This window comes from Bison bison, unplaced genomic scaffold, assembly GCF_000754665.1.
Source record: "Bison bison bison isolate TAMUID 2011002044 unplaced genomic scaffold, Bison_UMD1.0 scf7180017864109, whole genome shotgun sequence".
Taxonomy (NCBI): Eukaryota; Metazoa; Chordata; class Mammalia; order Artiodactyla; family Bovidae; genus Bison; species Bison bison.
Window position 1 is genome coordinate 2,304,202 of NW_011494681.1, and position 24,096 is coordinate 2,328,297.

At 41.6% G+C, this 24,096-nt stretch overlaps 1 protein-coding gene across 4 annotated transcripts in view; it reads left to right on the plus strand.

Annotated features, from left to right (window-relative positions):
* The first annotated feature begins 38 nt into the window (after window positions 1-38).
* Window positions 39-24,096, plus strand: part of CCDC126 (coiled-coil domain containing 126) — a 42,373-nt gene continuing 18,315 nt past the window's right edge. The window contains exons 1-3 of one of the 4 annotated variants that reach the window (XM_010839067.1): window positions 39-405; window positions 17,650-17,699; window positions 17,930-18,309. In XM_010839067.1, coding sequence (XP_010837369.1) covers window positions 18,072-18,309 — 238 coding nt within the window. In that variant the 5' untranslated portion in view covers window positions 39-405; window positions 17,650-17,699; window positions 17,930-18,071. Of the gene's footprint in view, window positions 406-9,277; window positions 13,070-15,664; window positions 17,700-17,929; window positions 18,310-24,096 lie in introns of those variants that run through there. The other 3 variants (XM_010839066.1, XM_010839068.1, XM_010839065.1) reach the window with 3 other exon arrangements.

Sequence of the window (24,096 nt, forward strand, 5' to 3'; positions counted from 1 at the left end):
GCCCCTCGGGCCGGGGGCCACCTCTCCTCCGCCGTGCCCCGCCCCCCGCCCCATCGGGGCCGCTGCCGCGGGGCGTCGGCGAAGACCCCGCTCCAGCGCTGACCCGCAGCTCCGGGCCACGGCCGAGGAGGGTCTTTGTCCCTGCTGCTCCAGATCTGACAACCGCGGCCCCTGGGCCCCGGGCAGAGAACCGAGCGTGGCTCGGGCTGCGTGATCCAGGTGGGGCGGGCTGGGTCCCGTGGCCGCTGGCGCGGGGGAGAGACGGACCTGAGCTGCGGGGTTGGAGCGCCCGCGCGGCAGCCGCACTCACTTCTTTTTCCGTTTCTGACAGCTCAGTTCTGTTCTACTTTGAGAGAGAAAGTCAGATGCCCTTTTTAAATTCCCTCTCCAAAACTCAGCTGCTGGGTAAGTGGTAAGGATGAATTTAAACGGCTGTGTCGACTGTGGCTTATAATCTCGCAAGCCCTATTAAAACAGCCTGGCTTCCAATCCTGATCGACTCTGCCTGGCTTTAGTGACCTTGGTTAATTAAGGCTCTAAGCCTACAGTTTCTCACCAATCAAATGGCCATAACAGTACACATCTCTTAAGTTGCTAGAATAAGAAATAATATGCTTACAACGTCACAAATTCTTCACTTGGAAAAATTCTTTGAGTGTAATACTTACATTAGCTATACTGAAGTGGCCCCTAGATTGGTGAGTTTTGTGTTTTCCTTGTTCAATCATTGGCACTCTAGGTTCTATATTCTTCACTTTATATATCTTGTTCACCTTAAACCTAAGTAAAGGATTCTTTAAAATGTGCTGTGTTTTCAATTTTCGCCGTCTTAAGATGGCTGAGAACATTCTTGGAAAATTGATGACTCTGCTTTTTGTGGGTCCGCTTTAGATATGAGGATTTACCCCACCCCCATCCCCAGCTGTGCTTGGTAGGGGATTCTTGGAGGAGCTTAAGTGTTTTGGCAGAATAAGCATCTAGGTGTTGTGCAGTCTTTAACCTGGGGCTTCACCATCTTTACCTTATGCCAGCTTTTTTTTCTTCCCCCTCTCTCTGTACTTTTCTACTGTTTAGTAATTTTCACGTTTGGGCTTTTTGTTTCCAAGTTGTAGTGTTTGTTCTCAGGATAAATCCAATGTTAGCAATACATTTTATAAGATGATTTGAAGCATTTCACATTAGTCCTTCTTTAGTTATGATTGTTCTTGCACTGTTTTCTCCTGAATTTTACTGACATAGGTGTTGAGTTTTTCCTCATGGAAATCTTTATGGTCCTTTGTTGAAATTGTTTTCATTTAAAATGTGTGTTCTGTACTACTTTTGGTTCAAATACTGTGCAGTCTGAAATAAGTTCTCTACATTAAGCTGTTTTTGAATGTATGGTTATGGTGGGGGAAAAGCCAGTGGAGCAAGGTGAATTTTGTGTAATGTCTTGAGTGACACATGCATGAAAAAAAATTAAGGAGAAATCTACTGAATGTATTTCATCAGGATATCAGAGAACCAGAGAGTAAATATGTGAAAAACGTATTTAAACTGTGGGAGATGGCATAGTGCACATAAAGATTTCTTACTCATTAAGAAACGTGTGGCAGAAATACTCGTCTTTAGGAAAAAATGTTTCTCTGTTGGTGACGTCATTTAGTGCTGTGTATGGGACAGAATAATGACTGGAAATAGGAGACCTTGATTCTTGTCCTGGGTCTGTCACTCTGTATGACCTTAGTTTCCTTTGTGGTTCTCAACTTCCTCATCTTTCAAATAGAGAATTGGTCTGATTCCAGGGATTCTTCTAACTCAGACCTTTCAGTGACAAGTTCTTTTTTAATGTGGGAAAAAAATGATGTCAACCCTTTTAGTAATTTATTTGTGTCTTAGGGTATTTTTTCCCCCACCTTGGGGAACGGGTACACATGAAAGAATAGAAAGCTGCCATAAACAAGAATCTCTCTTCATCCCTCTTTCAGGAGCTGCACATGTTTTCTCTGCATTTTTGACATGCTTAGTTTTCTTCCTCTGTACTCTGTATCTCTTTTCTTTAGTCACAGTCTCTTTATCTGTTATCCCTGCTTTTATATAACTTGGGATCCCATGGACAGAGTAGCCTGGCAAGCTACAGTCCATGGAGGCCCAAAAGAGTGGGGACAGGATTTAGCAGCTACATAACAGTATAACTTGGGTTTCTCAGTCCCCCTAATTCAACCTCATTGTTTCTTTTTGTGATATTTATTTATTACTTATATGTATTATTTATTTATTTATTATTTTTACTCCCAACAGCTTGTTTTTTTTTTTTTTTTTTTTAGGGGCCTTTTTGTGCGAAGTCTCAGGCAAAGGTGCCCAGTCCTGGTCTGGTCAGCTGTGGAGGGGGAGGTGGGGTCGTGTGGCGCAAACCGTGATTGGCTGAGTCAGTGGGCAGGTCAGGCTTTGTGCCTGAAGTATCTAGTAGGGCGTGATGTATTTTGGATTACACTTTGACTGTGTGTAGTGCTTGAGTAGTTTCCCTTTTGCTCTAACATTCTCCTCGTCACCCTCACTTCTTTTATCCGTTGTCTTCGATCTGTCTTTGTCCTCTCCAGAGCTGTCGTCGTCTTTTGCCTCTCCCCAATATTCCATCTAAAAATGATCTTAGATCTTGAGATGTGATATTTCTGTGTCTTAGCTGGAATTATAGTGTAGCTTCTTCCAAGGCAGTTCACATTTTAAGTCTTAGACCTAATTAGTAGTGGATGGCTGTTTTCTATGTTAAATTTTTCCCCTAGTTGTTAGCCTCAGGCAATATTATGTGGAGAAACTAGAAAATATTTTAGGAATGAGCTTTTCTCCTGAAATTACATTCAAAGGCAAGTCTGTGGCGTACTTATTTCTTTTTTTGGAGAGAACTATCTGAACCTCTGAGCTCTAGTGAGAACATACTGTGTCTTTTTGTAATAAAGATCTGCTTTTCCAGCTGTAAATTCTGTAGATCAACAGGCAGTGATTCTTGGAGCACCTTTGGCTGAATGAGAGCTTCTGTGCTTGCTAGTTGCTGCTAATAGTTACTTTAGTTATATATTCATAACGGCACAAAAGTAGAGCCCTAAATGAATGCAAAAATGGGACTTGAAGTAGAGAGTTCCAAGGTAGGATTGGTCATCCATTGAAGTTTTTAGTCTTGCTATTGCAACGTTTGCATAAAAATACAAGGAAGTATTTCAAGATCGGCAGTGTGAAATGCAGTGTTTTTAACATTTTTGACTGCAGCCCATAGAAAGGGGCCTTTTAACCTACAGACTCCATGGATATATAACTCTGTGTGCGTGTGTATGAAAGAAGTATATAAGTGTATAGAAAGCTGAAAAAAGTTTTACAAAATAAAATCTATATTCTGTACAGTCTACTCTGATAATTTCTATTTCATTTATGTATTTTTGGCTATGTTAGATCTTGGTTGATGTGTCGGGCTTTCTCTAGTTGTGGGAAGCAGGGGCTACTCTCTAGGTGCAGTGTGTGAACTTCTCATTGTGGTGGCTTCTCTTGCTTTGGAGCACAGGCTCTAGAGCCTGGGCTTCAGTAGTTGTGGTGGATGGTATTAGTTGCCCCTTGGCTTGTGGGATCTTTCTGGACTAGGGATCAAACTCATGTCCGCTGCATTGATTGGCAGATTCTTAGCCACTGGACAACCAGGGAAGTGTTCTGTGTTTCATCTTGTTTGAAAAGGGCTAGTTGAAAAGTAGATTCTTGTTCCTTGCTTTTGAAAAAACGCTGGAGTCCTGGGCTGAGAGTTTAGATGCTTAATTTCCCCATTTGTTTGACATTGGGTAGTCATTAATCCTCCTTATGCTTCCCTTTCCTTATCTTTACTTATTTATTAAAAGATATTTATTTCTTTATTTGAGTGCACCATCTCTTAGTTGTGGCACATGGGATCTTTAGTTGCAGCTTGTAGTCTCTTAATTGCAGCTTGTGGGATCTAGTTCCCTGATCAGGGATCGAACCCAGGTTCCCTGCATTGGGAGCATGGAGTGTTAGCCACGGGACCACCAGGGAAGTCCTTCCTTGTCTTTAAAATGAGGATCTTCTAGTTTAAGTATTCACTGATCCTCTATCTTTACTTTTCCCTAGTAATAATGTTGGAGTAATGTATTCGACTTTAGGTCTTTGGCTAGGGAGAAACCACTGAAAAATAGCTTAGATATGTAGTTACTTAATGGCACCCCACTCCAGTACTCTTGCCTGGAAAATCCCATGGACAGAGGAGCCTGGTAGGCTGCAGTCCCTGGGGTCGTTAAGAGTTGGACACGACTGAGCGACTTCACTTTTCACTTTTCACTTTCATGCATTGGAGAAGGAAATGGCAACCCACTCCAGTGTTCTTGCCTGGAGAATCCCAGGGACGGCAGGGCCTGGTGGGCTGCTGTCTATGGGGTCGCACAGAGTCAGACACGACTGAAGCAACTTAGCAGCAGCAGCAGCATGTTTGCTGTTTGGCAAGAGCTTTGAAAAATCTTTGTTCATGTGTAAATCTTGTGAATTGGAGTGAATATATTAAGGTCTGTAATACAATAAATATATAAATTAAGAAAAAATTTCCCCGTGTTTTTTGTTTTTCTACTTTAGTAGTTTGTAACGAGCAATATTTTGGAGTTTGAAAAATTGTATTTAAAATGCTTAACAGCAATTACAAATTAACATGCCATCACATTGCCAGATAGCACTGCCCTTTTCATATTAGAAAAGGTCAAAAAAAATGTTTTCCTGTGTAAAGACCACCACGTCAGATCATTACTGCTCGTATGTTACCAAACAGCGAAACTGCCATTCTCATAAGAAAAGGGAATACAGAGTTTTCTTTGCTTATGGGTTTCCTTTTGTTCATTTTGGACAATTTCTCCAAACCAGGCCATTCCATGTGGGGATTGGGATTCCTTTCATTCTCATATGTTTGTACTGAGGAGAATAGAAAAAAGGAATTTACTGTCTCCTCCCAAGATTCTGGTTAGAATTCTCAAGGTTTTGGTTAGAAGGAAATTGGAGCCAGACTTCATACTTCCATTTCTTTCCTCAGGTCAGACCTCCTTCCTTGACCTCATAGCTCATTTGGCTCCTCCAAATTCTCATTTTTTCTCAATCTCTCTGTTTGTTTTCTTTGTAGCAGTTTATTGCAAGCTGAAATTAGCTTGTTTCTGTGTTTGCTTGTTACTATCTGACTTCTACTAAAGCATAATCTTTAGAAGAGCAGGAATCCTGGCTTGTTTCCATTCACATCTCCTGTTCCTGGCACATAGTAGGTGCTTTAATAAATATTGTGAATGAATAAGTGAGCAAATGAATGAATAAACCAAGGTCTTTCAGGCTTAAATGAAACTGTATGTAGTAAAGGTTGTGTTCGAATACAGTTCTTTCTGTGTCATCCCTCCCCCACCCTCCCTTTATTTTTTCTGGAAATGTTTTCTTATCATTGTATTTGCTGATCATGGTGAAGATACCTACATCCAGAAGACCTTGTATATTTTTTCTAGTTCTTTTGCTTATGTTAAAAAAATAAAGATCTACAATTTCTTAAGTTCTTCCTGTAGCAACTTTGTAATACTTTGATTTCTGTGAATCAACATATTTGGAACTTTAATATGCTAACCTGATAGTTTAAAGAATAGTCCAAACTACATATCTTCAGAATTTTTAGTATCATTGACCTAAACTGCCATTACTGTTTTCTTGTTACATTCCTTTAAAAAAAAAAAGACAAAGTCCACTTAATATTATAGTTCATTTAGTACTTATAGTCTTTTCTCCTGGAGGTAGGGGAGGTAGTGTGGTATAGAGAAAAACCTAAATAGTGAGTCAGGACCTGTGTTCAAGGCCAATACAGTTTCTGCTACTAACTCATTGCCTCCATTTTAGGCAAGACACTTAACATCTCTGAGCTTTAGTTCCTACACCTGAAATGTGAGAAGATTAAATCAGATTTCTGCTCAGGTAATTGAAAATACAGTCGTCCCTCTGTATCTGTGTCTGTATCTGCAGGGCATTGATTCCAGGTCCACCTCTACCTTTACTGCCCTGTGACCATGGATGCCAGAATCTTTGGGATGCTTAAATCCCTTATGTATTAATAAGATGGCATGTTATTTGCAAATAACCTACGCACATTGTCCTGTATACTTTAAACCGTCTCTCAATAGTTTATAATACCTAATACAATGCAAATGCTGTGTAAATTGTTGCCAGTGCATGGCAAATTCAAGCTTTGCTTTTTGGAACTTTCTGGAATTTCTTTTCATTAAATATTTTCTTTTTTTTTTCCTTTTCATTAAATATTTTCTATCTGCTGTTGGTTGGATCTGTGGATGTGGAACTCAACTGACTGTAATTTGATCTTGAAATTCTCTTCTCCTCTGCACCTTTGCCCCTCAGAAACACTGCAGGGAGGTCACATTGGTGCTCAGGGGAGTTGGTGGGGTTAGGCTGAGGGTGTGCTTAAAGTAAATTTCTGCTGATTGTTCTCCAGGCTCTGTGGAAGTTATGGCTGCAGTGTAGGGCATGTTACTCTTGCCCTTAAGGCACGTGGGACTTTAAGAAACAAGCCTCAGTTGGTATAAAGTAATGTGATGTGAGAGAAGGAGGTGAAAGTGGACTAGAATAAGGTTATAAGGTTTTAAGACCCTTCTCATACAGGTGGCATTTAAACAGATACTCTAGTCTCATTTTAGGCCATATGGAAGAGGAACTGTTCTCATCAATGACATGCTATTAAGTCATCTTAATTGTTTGGTCGCTCAATTGTGTCCAGCTCTTTTGCGACCCCATGGACTGTAGCTCGTCACACTCCTCTGTTCATACGATTTTCCAGGCAAGAACACTGGAGTGGGTTGCCATTTCCTCCTCTAGCAGATATTCTTGACCCAGTGATCGAACCCACATCTGTTATGTGCCCTGCATTGGCAGGCAGTTTCTTTACCACTAGCGCCACCTGGGAAGTCGTCTAGTAAAACATGCCCTGTATTAACTCAAGTTACTCAAACTGCTGACTGATATTGCTGTGTAAGTACCTGATACTACTAATAAATGTTAATATTTATTGACATTAGTAGTATAAGATGTCATTTATCCTCACCAGTGTTAGGTAGGTACTGTTATCTCCATGATGTAAGTGAGACTTTAGGGTTTAGGAAGATAAAATAACTTAAGGTTTTAAAGATAGAATATAGTTAGCCCTTTGTATCTGCGGATTCTGCATCTGTGGAATCAGTTGTGGATTGAAAATACTGAAAAAAAAATTCCAGAAACTTCCAAAAACTACAACTTAAATTTGCTCCTATTCATATCACATTTACTTGCTGGTGGGTCAGACTGTAAAGAACCTGCCTGCAATGCAAGGGACCCAGCTTCGATCCCTGGATCAGGAAGATCCCCTGGAGAAGGGAATGGCAACCCACTCCAGTATTCTTGCCTGGAGAATCCCAGGGACAGAGGAGCCTGGCAGGCTGCAGTCCATGGGGTCACAAAGAATCAGATGTGACTAACATATAGCATTTCGGAGAAGGCAGTGGCACCCCACTCCAGTACTCTTGCCTGGAAAATCCCATGGGCAGAGGAGCCTGGTAAGCTGCAGTCCATGGGGTCGTGAATAGTCGGGCATGACTGAGAGACTTCCCTTTCACTTTTCACTTTCCCGCATTGGAGAAGGAAATGGCCACCCACTCCAGTGTTCTTGCCTGGAGAATCCCAGGGACGAGGGAGCCTAGTGGGCTGTCGTCTGTGGGGTCGCACAGAGTCGGACACGACTGAAGCGACTTAGCAGCAGTAGCAGCAGCAACATATAGCATTTACATTTGTATTAGATACTATTAGTAATCTTGAAATGATTTAAAGTATATAGGAGGATGTGCATAGGTAATATGTAAATAATATACCACTTTATAAGAAGGACTTGAGCGTCTGTGGATTTTGGTGTCCATTGGGGGCCCTGGAACCAACCCCTGCAGATACTGAGGCAGGATCTTACTGTATGTAATTTCATATGCAGATTGATAGAGAGTACCTTGAGGCTGGAGGTGGGGTAGGAGCGGGAGTGCTACTTTTTGAAGAGGTGACATTTGAGTAAAGGAGGAATACTAAAAGAGGAAAAGGAATAAGCCATGGGGAGAGCATTTCAAGCAAGGGAATAGCAGTTGTACTGCTGCTGAGTTCAGAAAGAATTTGGTGTGTTTTGCCTAGCTTGACTGTAGTACAGTGAGCAAGGGGAAAGTGGTGTGAGATTAGGACAGAGATAATGGTGAAATCAGCTCTGCAGAACCTTCTCGACTGTGGCCATGTTGCCAAACATAAGTTTGTGTGCCTCATGCACAGTGAGGCCAAAGAGGCCAAAATGGGAGTTTGGAGCAAGGAAAGGTTTATTGCAACAAGCGTGAAAGGAGAATGGGCAGCTCCTGCTCAGAAACCTGGAACTCCAGGAGTCGTGTGCTCATCACTGTTGTATCTTGACGGCTTCTCCTTTGTTTCTGCGTTCTCTCCCTTCCGTGATCAGTATCTGTGTGAACCTGCTGAAGCCTTCTCTTTACAAACAAGAAATAGGGGGCACAGAAAGGCGTTTGTACCTAGGAGTGCTCCACTGGGTCCTACTTGGTTTCAGTAAATAGTTTTAATTTTATTCCAAGTGCAGTGGGAAACCATTGAAGAGTTTTCTTTGGTAACTGTAAGTTTGTTTCCTACATCTGTGACTCTTTCTTGTGTTGTAAATAAGTTAATTTGTACCATTTTTTAAGATTACACATATAAGTGATATCACATGATGTTTGTCTTTCTTTGTCTGACTTCACTCAGTATGACAATCTCTGGGTCCATCCATGTTGCTGCAAATGACATTATTTCATTCTTTTTTTGTGGCTGAGTAATATATGGCCCCCCACTCCAGTACTCTCACCTGGAAAATCCCATGGACGGAGGAGCCTGGTGGGCTGCAGTCCCTGGGGTCTCGAAGAGTCAGGCACGACTGAGCGACTTCACTTTCACTTTTCACTTTCATGCATTGGAGAAGGAAATGGCAACCCACTCCAGTGTTCTTGCCTGGAGAATCCCAGGGACAGGGGAGCCTGGTGGGCTGCCGTCTGTGGGGTCACACAGAGTCGGACACGACTGAAGCAACTTAGCAGCAGCAGCAGCGATATTCTGTTCTATGTATATATCACATCTTCTTTATCCATTCATCCATCAGTGGACATTTAGGTTGCTTCCATGTCCTGGCTGTTGTAAATACTGCGGCAGTGTACATTTGGGTGCATGTATCTTTTTGAATTATGGTTTTCTCTGGATGTATGCCCCAGAGTAGGATTGCAGGGTCATATGTTAGCTCTGTGTTAGCCCAGGAGTCAATCTACCTCCTTCCTTCCTATCACTGCCTTACATCTCCAGAAGTTTTTCTTCATCCCAGAGTATTTATAAAACTCTGTACTCTAGACCATAACTCTCCATTCTCTCCTCCCACTAGCCTCTGGTAACTACCATTCTACATTCTATCTCTGACTAACTTCTAGGTACCTATACAAGTGGCATCATATAATATTTGTCTTTTTGTGTTAGCTTCTTTAACTTAGCACAATGCCTCTAAGGTTTTAATTCTGATCCATATTGTAGCATGTATCAGAATTTTATTCTCCTTTATCTTGAATATTTCATTGTGTGTATATTCAGCTGTGCACCTGTTGTTTCCACCTCACAGTGCTGCAGTGAACATGGCTGTACAAGTTCCTCTTTGAGTCCCTGCTTCTGAAACCAAGCAGGACCCAGCGGGGACCACCTGGGGACAGAAGCCCTTCCGAGCCCCCCATTTCTTTCTTGCAGGATGAAGGCTTCAGCCTCCTAGACCTCCCTGAATTTCAAAGGGCAGATTCAAATAGTTGCTAATCAGGCAAGTAAGGGTATGCAGAAACAAAGGAGAAACATCAAGAAACTATATTGCAGCAATTAAAGTAGTATTCTGGTTCCTCCTCAAGGAATATATATATAATATCTTTGAGTTTTTCTGAAGGAACTAAGATTCCCACACAGATAAGGATGGTTAACTTCAGCTGAGCACAAGATGCCTGGAATACCGTCCTGTTAGCCTCATCAGCAACCATTCAGAAGGGAGTCACATACCATACAGCCCTCATTCCAGATTTTGCCGATGAAAATTTCTCCCTGAAAACCATCAAGGACTTCAAGGTTTTTGAGCATGAGCCACCTGTTCTCCTTCGTTGGCCTTGTAATAAACCTTTCTCTGCTCCAAACTCCCACATTTTGGTTTGGCCTTACTATGCATCACTCACATGAACTTGTGTTCCGTAACACTTTCAGTTCTTTTGTAATTACACCCAGAAGTGGAATAGCTGGGTCAAATTGTTTAATTTTTTTTAGGAACTGCCAATACTGCTTTCCACGGCACCTGCACCATTTTGTATTGGCTTTCAATTTCTCTGCAATTGTACCAACAGTTTTGGTTTTGTTTTTAATAATTGCTGTAGAAGAAAAGACGTTTTCATCTACTTTCTTAGGTTCAGTGCCCAGGACTCAGCAAACTAAACTGATGAAAGATCAATTAACAGGAGAGAAAGGTTGTTTCATATACAAATGGTTCACATCACAGAAATGAACTTAAAAAATAAAAGAAGCAGTTAGTGCTGAGAGTGTATATACCATTTAAACAAAGAGCCATAAATTATGGAAGTGTGATAAGACAAAGGAAAAGGAGTTTGAGCTTCTGGAGTCAGTAAATTGTGGGAAGGTAAATACATAGGGGTAACTAATGAAAGATAAGGTTTGTTTTAGTAAGGTGTGTTTGTACAGATTTGTCTCAGCATCAGTGCCCTGTCTCCTGTGATAAAGAGTGTTCTCATCTTTCTCGTAAGTAATTCATGTTTTGCTTTCAGGTAGAAAGGGGGAGATCAGGGAGGCCTTACTGCATCTGCTGTTTTTCAGTTACCTTCGGCTGAAAATAATCCTTATACCAAAGTGGATATTTTGGGGTGACACATTCTGATGCCCTTCATAGCCATCCTGATGGTGTCAAGTGGTATTTCATTGTGGTTTGAATTTGCTTTTCCCTGAAGATTAGTAGTTTGAGTACCTTTTCATGTGCTTATTGACAATTTGCATATTTCCTTTGGAGGAAGAAATTAAAATTGTGACTATTCAGATCATGGCTTGTTTTGCTCTGAGGACAGTGGCTTGAAGTGGGGTTGGAGAAGAATCTAGGAAGTCACTTGAAGTAGCGGCAGTACTTTAGTTGGAGATGATGGTACTTGGAGCATATTCTGTTGCCCTTCTTCAGGTCTAGTACTTTACAGATACTTCATTTTAAGTGTGTCTCCTCTCCTTAATTTTTCTACTTTTGGGCCATATGGAGTGTAATTCCTTTTGTAATTTCTGCAGTTGGGTGAGAACTTTCCCCTGGGAATCCTAAAAATATTCAGAAGTCTGTCTCTCTTAGGTCAAAATAATGATGATGAAGCTAATATGTTACTGAACCAAAACTGTGATCTGCCCACATGCAGTAAAGCCAAGCTAATCTGCTGACCCTGTGTTGTTGGGAAGGAAAGTACAGTGTTTATTGTAAGGTGCCGTACAAGTTGTGATGCTGATAGCTCAGCTTCTTTGTACACTGGTGCCAAATCAAATCTCAGAGACAGAATTTTTGGTGAAGTAGAAAAGGAGCTTTAGTGCTTTGCCAGGCAAAGGCGGGAGACTGTGGGCTCCTGCCCTCGAAACAATGTATTCTCACTTGGGGAAGATAATACGTTTTATAGTAAATGTTTAAGGAGGGTATGGTCATTCTGTGGGTATTCTTCTGAAGGGCTGGTGGTGAGGTAGGTAGGAGTCACCATCATCAAACTTGAGGTCCAGCTGGTCTGGAGTCTGCTTGCTTGTGGGAAGCATACCATAGCTTAAAGACATTGTGTGTATCCTTAGGTGGGGAAACAGGACCTTGCCCCAAAGCTGCTCCTGACTATTTCTCCCTGGTTTCATGTGCTCTCCCTTCCCTAATTAACATCTGCTTGTATCTGCCCCATTGGAACTCAGGGAAGGGCATGGAGGCTGAATGAAGGTGGTTTCTTATAATCAAAGAAATGGGGGACATAGAGGCCTGTGGGGCCCTGAACGGAATCAGTTGTCTGGGACAGATAATGCTCAAAAAGTCCATTTTTTGGAGGAAGTTTTTATAGACAAAATTTGGGATGAGGGCTGTATGGTGTGTGACTTTCTTCTGACTGGTTGGTGGTGAGGTAACAGGGTCATCTTGTGCTCAGCCTGAAGTTACCATCTCCTACCTGTGTGGGGACTTTTCCTGCAGAAGAACTCAGAGGTGTGTTGTGAATATTTTTTGGGGAGGAACCAGGACCGTGCCTCAACACTGCACTATTTTGTTTTTTTTGGCTGCACCATGTGGCATGTGGGATCTCAGTTCCCTGACCGGGGACTGAACCCATGCCGCCTGCAGAAGCAAGGCATCTTAACCACTTGGGCCACTGGGGAAGTGTCCCTATCACTGCCCTGTTGTTTCTTGACTCTTTCTTTTTTGTTTCTGCATTCCCTTACTTTGCTGATTAGCAATTTGACTCTATCCTTTGGAACTCAGGAAAGGTCTAGGAGGCTGAATGAAGTCTGTTCCCTAAAAACAAGAAACAGGGGACAGAGAAAGGACTTGTATCCAGGAGGTCCCCACTGGGGCCTGCTCAGTTTCCATAATGATTTTATTTTTGCCTTTAAAAACTCCAATTGTTACTTGGGACATATTTGAAGTTTTACTTTTTAAAGTAATTAGTAAGAAATTAATATAGGGGGCCTAGAAGTTAAGATTGAAAAGTTTTTGTGTTTTACACTGTGTGGGTGGAGGACGAATACTATGTTGGATTGTAGCCATAAGTCCCCAGTGACAGTGCAGGCCTTTAGGTTTCTAACTATTGTCTCTGTCCTGATCTAGGTGGCCTTTCAGGAGCTGAACTGGTACTTGAAGGACAAAGGAAAATTGGGGAATTCAGTGTTCAAGTTCTCTGCCATTTGCAACTTTGAACATTGCACAGAAATGAGTCAGGAGATAGAAGGGCTCCAGGTTAGACGTTTACAACTGTCCTCCTGTTTGCATTTCATGGGGCAAGAAAAAGTGGGTTTCAGGCCTGATACTTAGAACTGCTAGCATTTCCTGAGACAAGAGTTAGATGGGCTGCAGTTGAGGAATTTACAGTCAGCTTCCTGTTTGCTCTCCAAAATGGAAGTAACAGCAGAAACAAGGTAAATAGCCAGTCTTTGTCTCTTGTAAACACCTTAAGGTAATAGTCATGACAAGGACAAAGAGGGGCAAAACCCATTTGAGTAAAGGATTAAGGAATCTCTACTCCCCGCTCTTTTGGGACAAGGGAAATGCTACACATTCGCAGAAAGGCTCCTTGTGGGTGGGTCAAAAGTCAGGGGATAAAGAGGATTGCTTCTCCCAGAAGCCTTCACTTTGAGATCCATATTGGCTGGGGGTTGTGTGGGCACCAAGGGCAGGGTCCCAGGGTAGGTCAAGTGTGGAGAAAAAAACCAAATAATTGGCCTGAAGGAAGACAAAGATGGGGAAGAACTGAGGTATATAAATGACTTAACCGCCTCCTTATGGGGCTCCTCCTCACTAGGGGGTGCCTGTACCCTTTTCGCTCCAGGTGTACGTCTCTGCCTTGCTTCTCTGTGTGCTTTCCCACTTGTGCTATGTCTCTAGTACCTGCATTTATAGTTTCTGCCTCTGTGATAAATGTATTTTTTACTGGGAGCAAAGTTCCAGGGAGAAGTAGCTTCTGGCCTCTAGCCATTGCTGGTCTGGTGGTAGGATTCTGGTTTTCCTCCAGGCTTCTCTGCACTGGGATTAAAAAAAAAAAGAAAATTTTCCAGGTGGTTTTAATGTGAAGTATTCCCTCAGAAGAGACCAAAAGCAGAAGTGTATTCTTTTTGGTATTTTAGTCACCTCTGCTGGGCTTGCTTGGAGTAGCTTGTGGAAACGAACTCTCAGGTAACAGTTTTCAGGTCTTCTTGGGTCACTGTGGAGAATCCTCATGGGCTGTTGAGTTGTTCAGCTCTTTGTCATGCAGAAGCTGGCTCTGGGGCATCATTTCAGCTTAGAGAAGGCTCTAGGGTGTCTTCCACACTTGTTTATTCCTTGGTGTCCTTTTGTAGTTCTCTCATGTCTTGAGGGATTAACTGCTCCCAACTTCTGATCTCTTTGCTATTCCCAGAGACAAAACCTTTTCATAGTAAAACTTCTTATCTCTATAGAAAACCATGTAAGAAACACAAGCAAGTTACACAGTGTATAGTTTTCACACTTCCTTCTGAGATGGTCTGCTCTAATTTTGTTGTAGGCAATGGTGAGTAGACACATTTCATGTAGAATTAAGGCTACGGAGACGTTTCATGACAGCCTCTTTTCTGAATCTGTGGTACAGTTGGGTCATACACAGTATAGAACCAAAAGGGGGGTTCTTTATTTAATGTTTGCAGCTTCTTTGGGTCCCTCAAACTGAGAAACTTGGCTTCCTTGTTCCCCGGGATTTATTACTCCGGGGACATACCCTCCTCAGCCCTGCTTCTGCCTTGTCTCCTCCCAGGATTTTCTCGCTGTGTCTGGTGTTGGTACTGCCTCTAAGCAGAGTTTGTGTTCATGATGCTGAGCAGTCTGTCATTCCTTTTTTTTTTTTTAAATTAATTTATTTGGCTGCACTGCGCATCTTGTGGGATCTCAGTTCCCTGACCAGGGATTGAACCTGGGCCATGGCAATGAAAACCCAAGAATCCTAACCACTAGGCCACCAGAGAACTCCCCAGCCTCTCATCCTTAAGCTTGTACCTCCTTGGAGGGATTTTACCTCTTATGGGTTAGGCTCCCTGGGTTTAACTATTCTCCTTCCCTAGTCATTCCGGCTTCCTTACCCATGAACCTCCTGTTCTCTTCCTAATGCCATTTACAGTTTTGGGATTTGTTACTTTTGTGGAGTTTCATAAAACCTAGGAGTTCTAATATGGCTGGGTTTAAGGACCCTTTTGGAGAAGGAAATGGCAACCCACACCAGTGTTCTTGCCTGGAGAATCCCAGGGACGGGGGAGCCTGGTGGGCTGTTGTTTCTGGGGTCGCACAGAGTCAGACACGACTGAAGCGACTTAGCAGCAGCAGCAGAAGCAGCAAGGACCCTTTTAAGGGAAAGAAGAGACCCTGAATGGAGATACGGATTCTGAATTTGTGGACTTGGTGATCCTTGTCAAAGTTGAGGCAAATGAAGTGAGTGGTCCTGGGTATTAAAAAATCTTAAGCAGGCTAACCTCGTAAAGCCTTACTTTAGTCATCTTTGGAGTGGGAACAACAACATTTATTTTTTGAGGTTATATAAATATTAAATGAAATAACCTTTGTAAAGTGTTTATTTCAGTCTGGACCGGTGATAAGGATTCAGTACTTTCAACACAGTGGTTGCTGCTGCTGCTCTTTTAATGAATGCCATTGCTGTAAAAGAGGGCAGTGGTTAAGAGCCTGAGCTTTGAATGCTCTCTCTCCCACTATCTAGTTGTTTGATCTTGGGTAACTTTTTTTTTTTAATGTAGGATATATATCTCTCTTTTTAAAAAATTTATTTATTTTTAATTGAAGGATAATTGCTTTATAATATTGTGTTGGTTTCTGCCATACATCAACATGAATCAGCCATAAGTGTACATATGTCCCCACCCTCTTGAACTGGGCAACTTATTTAATGTCTGTTTGCTTCAGTTTTTTCAACTGTTCAAGTATTCAAGTCAGAATATTATTAGTATGGGATATTGTAAAGATTAAATAAGCTAATTTAGGTAGGGAGATTAGAGTAGAATCTGGTATGAAGTAAGTAAGTGTAGTAATGATTGTTGCTGTTATTTAACTGAAGTATCCTCTTGCTTCTGGTTTTGAGTCTCTTCCTTTGTGGCCTTGGACAGGTATAGTAGCTTAGAGCTTTCTAGGCTCTAACCTTCATCTGCCGAAATACCTTCAGGTCTATGTTCTCTATTCTCTGGTGATGTCACTTTTCTGGCTTTGTGGGCACGCCACCTTTAGAACCCTGCTGTGACTGCTTCAGGACAGATTCCCAGTTGATTTTTCCACTGGGTACTGGGTTGGATAATCTAGCACTCAGGTCAAGCTTGAAAAGACATAGCACCTGGAAAGATGTGTGAAGGAAGGTTTATATATGTGAAAGAATGTTTTTAAATTTTGCTTGGGAACCCAGAATTTCTACTTTTTCTGAACTTAAGTGTAAAAATCTTTGTAGAAAAAAATATTAGGTGATGTTTACTTTGTTAAACAAAATTTAGTAATCCAATATTGATATTAATGATATTGTTTCAGTGAACTCTGAAGGAGTTTGTTGTGTGCATGGTAACTGAAGAAAAAAGCAGAAGTAGAAGAAAATTAGAAAATGAGTTAATTCCTTAATTTTTAATTGCTTTACATAGTTATTAACATACCTAGTTGGTGGTGTAGTCTTGGTTGTAGTGAGGTTTGGAAAGATAAATATACTTCAGTTAGAGTAGATGGGTGTCCTTCAAACCTTGAAGCTCCAGAATTTATTGAATGTGTGTCAGGGACTGGGTGGCAGGGTGGAGTAAAGTAAGAATGGGAATTTTCTGAACCAAAATTGGCTGGGCAGTAGATCTCCCCCTTAAGCATACCTCAACACACATGCATTTGCTAAAAAAAAACTTTGATTATATGTGTTTTATATTTTGATATTTTGTATAAGATCATTGAGTAAATACTTTCTTAATTTATTTTCAAAAGGGTTTGAAAGCACCTGTGCTAGAAATCAAATTCCTAGGGCAAAACAGGATTCTCCTGCTGCTTATCATATATGCTGGCTCATAAATGTGTGTGGAGAGTGATTGAATGCTTTACCTTCATTGAGGCTATATTCATTTCTAGTCTTACTATCCTCAAACTAGATTTTATTACTTCAGTTAAGTAGGTTGGAATTAGTGTGTTTTATTTGCCCATACTACTTTAAGAAGTTAAAACGTTCTTAGTGATTATTTTCATTAAGCTGTGCAATGAAATTTTTTGGACTCTAGGTATATTTCTCCCTGAAGAATTTTATCCCGTTAGACATAATTGAAGAGTTTTCTTCATTGGACCCTTTGGTGATTTGGGCACATTATTACTGTTACGCTGTTTATGATTCCTTGATTGTTGTTACTTTATCTCTTTTAAAAAAACTGAAGTATAACTTTTCAGTTTTTCCTCAAATTATAAAAATACATTCCTGTTTAGAATTGTAAATTTTGGAAAGGTAAAAAAAAGGAAGTTAGTGCTTGTCACGTCTGGCATATACTTTAAAGTATAAACTTAGAAATTATGACTTATTTGTCATCTTAGGTTGGTTGTTTTTTCAGATTACCCGTTGTCAGTAGTAGTATTTTCTAGTGACGTTGGCATGCTTACTGTGGGTTCTGTTTTGTTCTTCAGTCAGCTGTTTTGATCTTCCAGTCTGTTTCACCTTTCCTATTTCTGACTTTCATTTTGGAATCAACTTTTTTTTTTTAAAGGAGAAGGAGGAATTGCTTTCACACATTTAGGTTGGTGACTTGTATTTGAAGAGACTGATATCTCTAAATCTTATATATTCATTGTTTTATTTACAGACAATGAGAAGTTATTCAGAGTTTCATGACCATGGCGGCGTTTCTTTCAGGTAGTTCTAATGAACTGACATTTATTTCTAGTTTAAATTTTTAAAGAGCTGTGAAAACAGAGCTGATAAAAGACTAGGAAGCTTATTTAGTGATAGAGAAAATTATCAAAAAGAAGACAATACAATTCTAAATGAAAACTATTTGTACAATCTCTTCTTTAATCTACCATTGTTTATTCTATTACTGATATAGTTAAGACTAATTGCCTTTTTTCTTCTCAATTTTACAGAGTTAATTGTGAGTTGGCGGCAACCTTGCTGAAGATGAAGAATATACATTAGAGGAGGAGATTTTTTTCTTTCACGTCTTGATTGCTTGGTGACTTGCCTCTGGGTACCATTTTTCAGTTGAGTCTGTGTGGTTCCTCAGAAATGGTTTTTACAATCTCAAGAAAATCTATGTCCCAGAAATTGAGTTTACTCTTGCTTGTATTTGGACTCCTTTGGGGATTGATGTTACTGCACTATATTTTTCAACGACCAAGACATCAAAGCAGTGTCAAGTTACGTGAGCAGATACTAGATTTAAGCAAAAAATATGTTAAAGCCCTAGCAGAGGAAAATAAGAACACAATGGATGTCGAGAATGGCGCTTCTATGGCAGGATATGGTAAGATAACCATAGAATATTCCTGGTTTTCTCCTCTTCATCCTGTCCCCATTTAATTGTAATCATGGAGATCCAACGCACTGCTTCATGCACAGGTGTTCACAAAGTAATTTTGTCTTGACTTTTTATTATGAAAAATTTCAAATGTACTGAAAAATAGAAACCTGATAAATACCCAAATAATCCATCACTTAGGTCTTAACAATTCTAACATCTTGCAATATTTGCTTTGTCCAATTTTTGGAAAATATTTAAATTATAAAAAATGTGGCATTTTACTGCTAGATATTTCTGTATGTATCCCTAATACAATGACTTTTCCTGCATAATCAGTGCTGTGGTCATCCCTAGTTCATATTTGCATTTTTCCTGATTGTCACTTTACTGCGGCTGCTTTGTCACTTCAGTTGTGTCCAATTCTGTGCAAACCCCATGGACTGTAGCCCGCCGGGCTCCTCTGTCCATGGGATTCTCCAGGCAAGAACATGGAGTGGGCTGCCATTTCCTACTCCAGGGGTTTCACATCACTGTAGATCGTCAATTGCAGAACATCTGTGAATTCCTAAGAAGCAGCATATATATAAAAGAACACACACATATATATACATACACATATATATATATATACACACGTGTTCTTTTTCATTTTTTTGCCATTATGATTTATCACGGGATGTTGAATATAGTTCCCTGTGCTATGAAGTAGAACCTTGTTGTCTTGAGATTTCTTGATGATGTGCCTTGGTATAGATTCATGTGCTGGAACCTCAGCGGGCACTTTAAATCCTGAAACTTACGTCCTTTATTCTGGAATATTTTTCCAAAATTATTTATTTCATTTTTTCCTGCACATTGTTTTCATTCTTTCTTTTTGGAATTGTTATTCAACATTTGGACCCTCTGAACTGGTCCTCTTAGTTCAGTTCAGTCGCTCAGTCGTGTCTGACTTCTTTGTGACCCCATGAACCACAGCACGCCAGGCCTCCCTGTCCATCACCAACTACCGGAGTCTACCCAAATCCATGTCCATTGAGTCGGTGATGCCATCTAACCATCTCATCCTCTGTCGTCCCCTTCTCCTCCTGCCCTCAATCTTTCCCAACATCAGGGTCTTTTAAATCAGTCAGCTCTTCCCATCAGGTGGCCAAAATATTGGAGTTTCAGCTTCAACATCAGTCCTTCCAATGAACACCCAGGACTGATCTCCTTTAGGATGGACTGGTTGGATCTCCTTGCAGTCCAAGGGACTCTCAAAAGTCTTCTCCAACACCACACTTGAAAAGCATCAATTCTTTGGTGCTTAACTTTCTTAATAGTCCAACTCTCACATCCATACATGACCACTGGAAAAACGGTAGCCTTGACTAGACGGACCTTTGTTGGCAAAGTAATGTCTCTGGTTTTTAATATGCTGTTTAGGTTGGTCATAACTTTCCTTCCAAGGAGTAAGTGTCTTTTAATTTCATGGCTGCGGTCACCATCTGCAGTGATTTTGGAGCCCCCCAGAAATAAAGTCAGCCACTCTTTCCCCATCTGTTTGCCATGAAGTGATGGGACTGGATGCCATGACTTCGTTTTCTGAATGTTCAGCCTTAAGCCAACTTTTTCACTCTCCTTTTTCACTTTCATCAAGAGGCTCTTTAGTTCTTCTTCACTTTCTGCCATAAGGGTGGTATCATCTGCATATCTGCAGTTATTGATATTTCTCCTGGCAATCTTGATTCCAGCTTGTGCTTCATCCAGCCCAGTGTTTCTCATGATGTACTCTGCATATAAGTTAAATAAGCAGGGTGACAATATACAGCCTTGACATACTCCTTTTCCTATTTGGAACCAGTCTATTGTTCTATCCAATTCTAACTGTTGCTTCCTGTCCTGCATACAGGTTTCTCACGAGAAAGGTCAGGTGGTCTGGTATTCCCATCTCTTTCAGAATTTTCCACTAATTCCCCTTTATTTGCTTTCCTAGTTTCCACCTTTTTGTCTTTTTGCTTTATTTGTTGAAGTTTTTCCTCAGCTGTATTTTCAGTTCTGTATGGAATTTTTCATTTTGTCTTTCATTTTTAACTGCTAAGAGCTCCGTTTTTTTTTTATTTCCCTAAGGTTAATTAGTGATAACTTTTCTGAAGTGTTCTTAAAGAGTGAGACACTAAAACCTTGATGGGAAATGCTGAGTTGCTGAGTGGTGTTGACTCAGAAGATCTGACTGGGTCATTTGTTTGGGAGTATCCTTAATATTTACAATGACTTCTGATTATTGCTGCTGCTGCTGCTGCTAAGTCGCTTTAGTCGTGTCCTACTCTTTGTGACCCCATAGACGGCAGCCCACCAGGCTCCCCGGTCCCTGGGATTCTCCAGGCAAGAACACTGGAGTGGGTTGCTATTTCCTTCTCCAATGCATCAAAGTTAAAAGTGAAAGTGAAGTCGCTCAGTCGTGTCCGACTCTTGGCCAAATTTCACAGTTTAAGGGCATAATCCTTCACAATACTGCCCTTATTTCAGACACCAGCCGTAAGTTTGGGTGTCCTCATATCATCTCCACTTTTTTTCCAGCTCTCTACAAGTTCCAGGGTTCCTACTATCCTCTCAGGTTTATGATGCATGAGATCAGCTCATGGAACTCACTGAAAGTACTATACTACAGTTTTATTACAGCAGAATGGAAATCAGAATCAGCCAAAGGGAGAGACAAGGCAGGTCTGTGAGGATTCCAGGTGCGAAGTTTCTGTTGTTTTCTCCCTATGAAATCAGAACACATTGCCCTCCTGGCATGTCAGCGTGTGTCAGTATTAAGAGCATTGCCAGTGAGGTGAGCCCACCGAAACTTCGATGTCCAGAGTTTTTATTGATGTTTCATTGTGGAGGTATGATCGATTGAGTCATTAGCCACGTGGTTGAGCTCAATTTCCCAGTCTCCCTCACTGCTCGCCTACTGGAAAGCCCTTACCCTCTACTCACAAGATGGGTCTTGTATGGCTTGCCCCCATTCTGAGTCACCTCGGTACACACTATCTAGGGTGCACCAAGAGTCCCAGTTTAACACATTATTGACCCGGGGTGGTTTTTGCAGAAACTAATGCCCCTCCTGCTAATCCGTCTCTGGTCAATAATATGTTAATATCAAGTGCAATTCCTTGGGCCCACCATGAATAACAAAGACAATCAGCCAGGAACTTCCTGGCATTCAGAGTCTGCCTCCCAGGATCCTGGGACAAAGGCCAGCTAAATTTTTCTTTCCCTTTTTAAAAAATAATTAACGAATTGATTTTTGGCTGTGCTGGGGCTTTTGTTGCTGTGCGTGGGCTTCAGGAGTTGCGTCACGTGGGCTCAGTAGTTGTGGTGCACGGGCTTAACTGCCTTGCTGCTGCGTGTGGAATCCTCCTGGACCAGGAATAGAACCCATATCCCCTGTTCTGGAAGATGGGTTCCTAACTACTGGACCACCTGGGAAGTGCCCCAGTTTTTTAATTATAGTATCAGTGTCTGTTCATGGCAAATAGATGGGGGAACAGTGGAAACAGTGAGAGACTTTATTTTTGGGGGCTCCAAAATCACTGCAGATGGTGACTGCAGCCATGAAATTAAAAGGCGCTTGCTCCTTGGAAGAAAAGCTATGACCAACCTAGAGAACATATGGAAAAGAGACATTACTTTGCCAACAAAGGTCCATCTAGTCAGAGCTATGGTTTTTCCTGGAGAAGGAAATGGCAACCCACTCCAGTATTCTTGCTTGGAGAATCCCAGGGACAGAGGAGCCTGGTGGGCTGCTGTCTATGGGGTTGCACAGAGTCGGACACGACTGAGCGACTTAGCAGCAGCAGCAGCATAGTTTTTCTAGTAGTCATGTATGAATGTGAGAGTTGGACTATAAAGAAAGCTGAGTGCCGAAGAATTGATGCTTTTGAACTGTGGTGTTGGAGAAGACTCTTGAGAGTACTTTGGACAGCAAGGAAATCAAACTAGTCCATCCTAAAGGAAATCAGTCCTGAATATTCATTGGAAGGACTGATGCTGAAGCTGAAACTCCAATACTTTGGCCACCTGATGTGAAGAACTGATTGATTTGAAAAGACCCTGATGCTGGGAAAGATTGAAGGTGGGAGGAAAAGGGGATGACAGAATGAAATGGTTGGATGGCACCACCGACTCTATGGACATGAGTTTGACCAAGTTCCAGGAGTTGGTGATGGACAGGGAAGCCTGGTGTGCTACAGTCCATGGGGTTGCAAAGAGTTGGACACGACTGAGCGACTGAACTGAACTGAATTGAATATTCAGTATGTTTGGTCTTTTCTCTTGAGCTGGTCAGACTCCTTAGAGAAGGGCTTCCAATCTCTTCCAACGCTTGTAGGACATCTATGCATCCAAGTGTTATGGGAGCGAACACTTGTTCTCTGAGCCAGGGGAAAAGGGTGTGGCGGGAGGAGTGGCCTCAGTACTCACTATGAGAACTCTCACTTCCTCCTCCAGTTTTCAGTGTGCTGCCCAGGCCTTCAGCTGTTTCAGTGGCTTCAAAAAATGCCTCTCAAGATTTTCTGCAGTGGTGGAGGGACCATTGCCCAGTTTGGAGTGGTAGAGAAAATTTAGCAATCAGATTTCTTTATAAATCAGTTTTTATCCAGTCCTTCGGTTTTTGGTTCCTTTTTTACTCCTATTTTCATTAGTACCTGATAGAGCAATTTCTGGGCCATTTGGGCTGCGTTTCTATGGAGAAAAATGAATTGCTCTTTGTTTTCTCTTATTTTTTTAATTGTTTTTTGGTTTCTGTTTCAAGATCCCAAGTTTTTCAGGTATGCTAAGTCAGTTATCTAGGACACAGAGTAGCCATTTCTCCCCTGTGGGTGCGTGCTCCGTTGTGTCCGACTTTTTCTGACTCCATGGACTGTAGCCCACCAGGCTCCTCTGTCCATGAAATTCTCCAGGCAAGAATATTGGAGTGGTTTGCCATGCCCTTCTCCAGGGAATCTTCATGACCCAGGGATCGAACCTGCATCTCTTGGTCTCCTGCATTGGCAGGCAGATTCTTTACCACTGACGCCACCTGGGAAGCCCCAGGTCTCATCCATTTGCTTTCCAGCTTCTGGAATTTTGTTGCTGTTGTCTCCTTTCTTGTTATCTTTGGCCTCATTCATGTATGCATAAAAAAGAGCGTGAAAAAGAATCACCTTTACTGTTTTGATGGAGTATTTAGAGTCAGCAGAGGTTTAAGTGCCTTTATTGAGTTTAACTATTTTTATCTGGGAATACCCTGGACACTTTTTTATTCTCTTTATGATGACTTTTATGAAGTGATGAGGGTTAGTCTGCATTGGCTCTTGAGAATCAAATATCATAGACTAGAGATGGAGTTTGGAGAAGGCAATGGCACCCCACTCCAGTACTCTTGCCTGGAAAATCCCATGGACGGAGGAGCCTGGTGGGCTGCAGTCCATGGGGTCGCACAGAGTCAGACACGACTGAAGCGACTTAGCAGCAGCAGCAGCAGCAGCAGCAGAGATGGAGTTGGTATAAACTGAGATGGCAGTACTAGTGGCAGGTGCAGATTAAATGTTACATTGTTTTGCATTCTGTTTAGTCCAAGGACACTGATAGAAACGTGAAGAAGCAATTCTTTTGGAACAAGAGAAAAAATTTTCTCTGCTTGAGCAGAATAACTGATATTTTTAAAGGTAGCTGTTCTGTGCTATGCTCAGTTCAGGCGCTCAGTTGTGTCTGACTCTTTGCGACCCCATGAATCTCAGCACGCCAGGCCTCCCTGTCCATCACCAACTCCTGGAGTTCACTCAG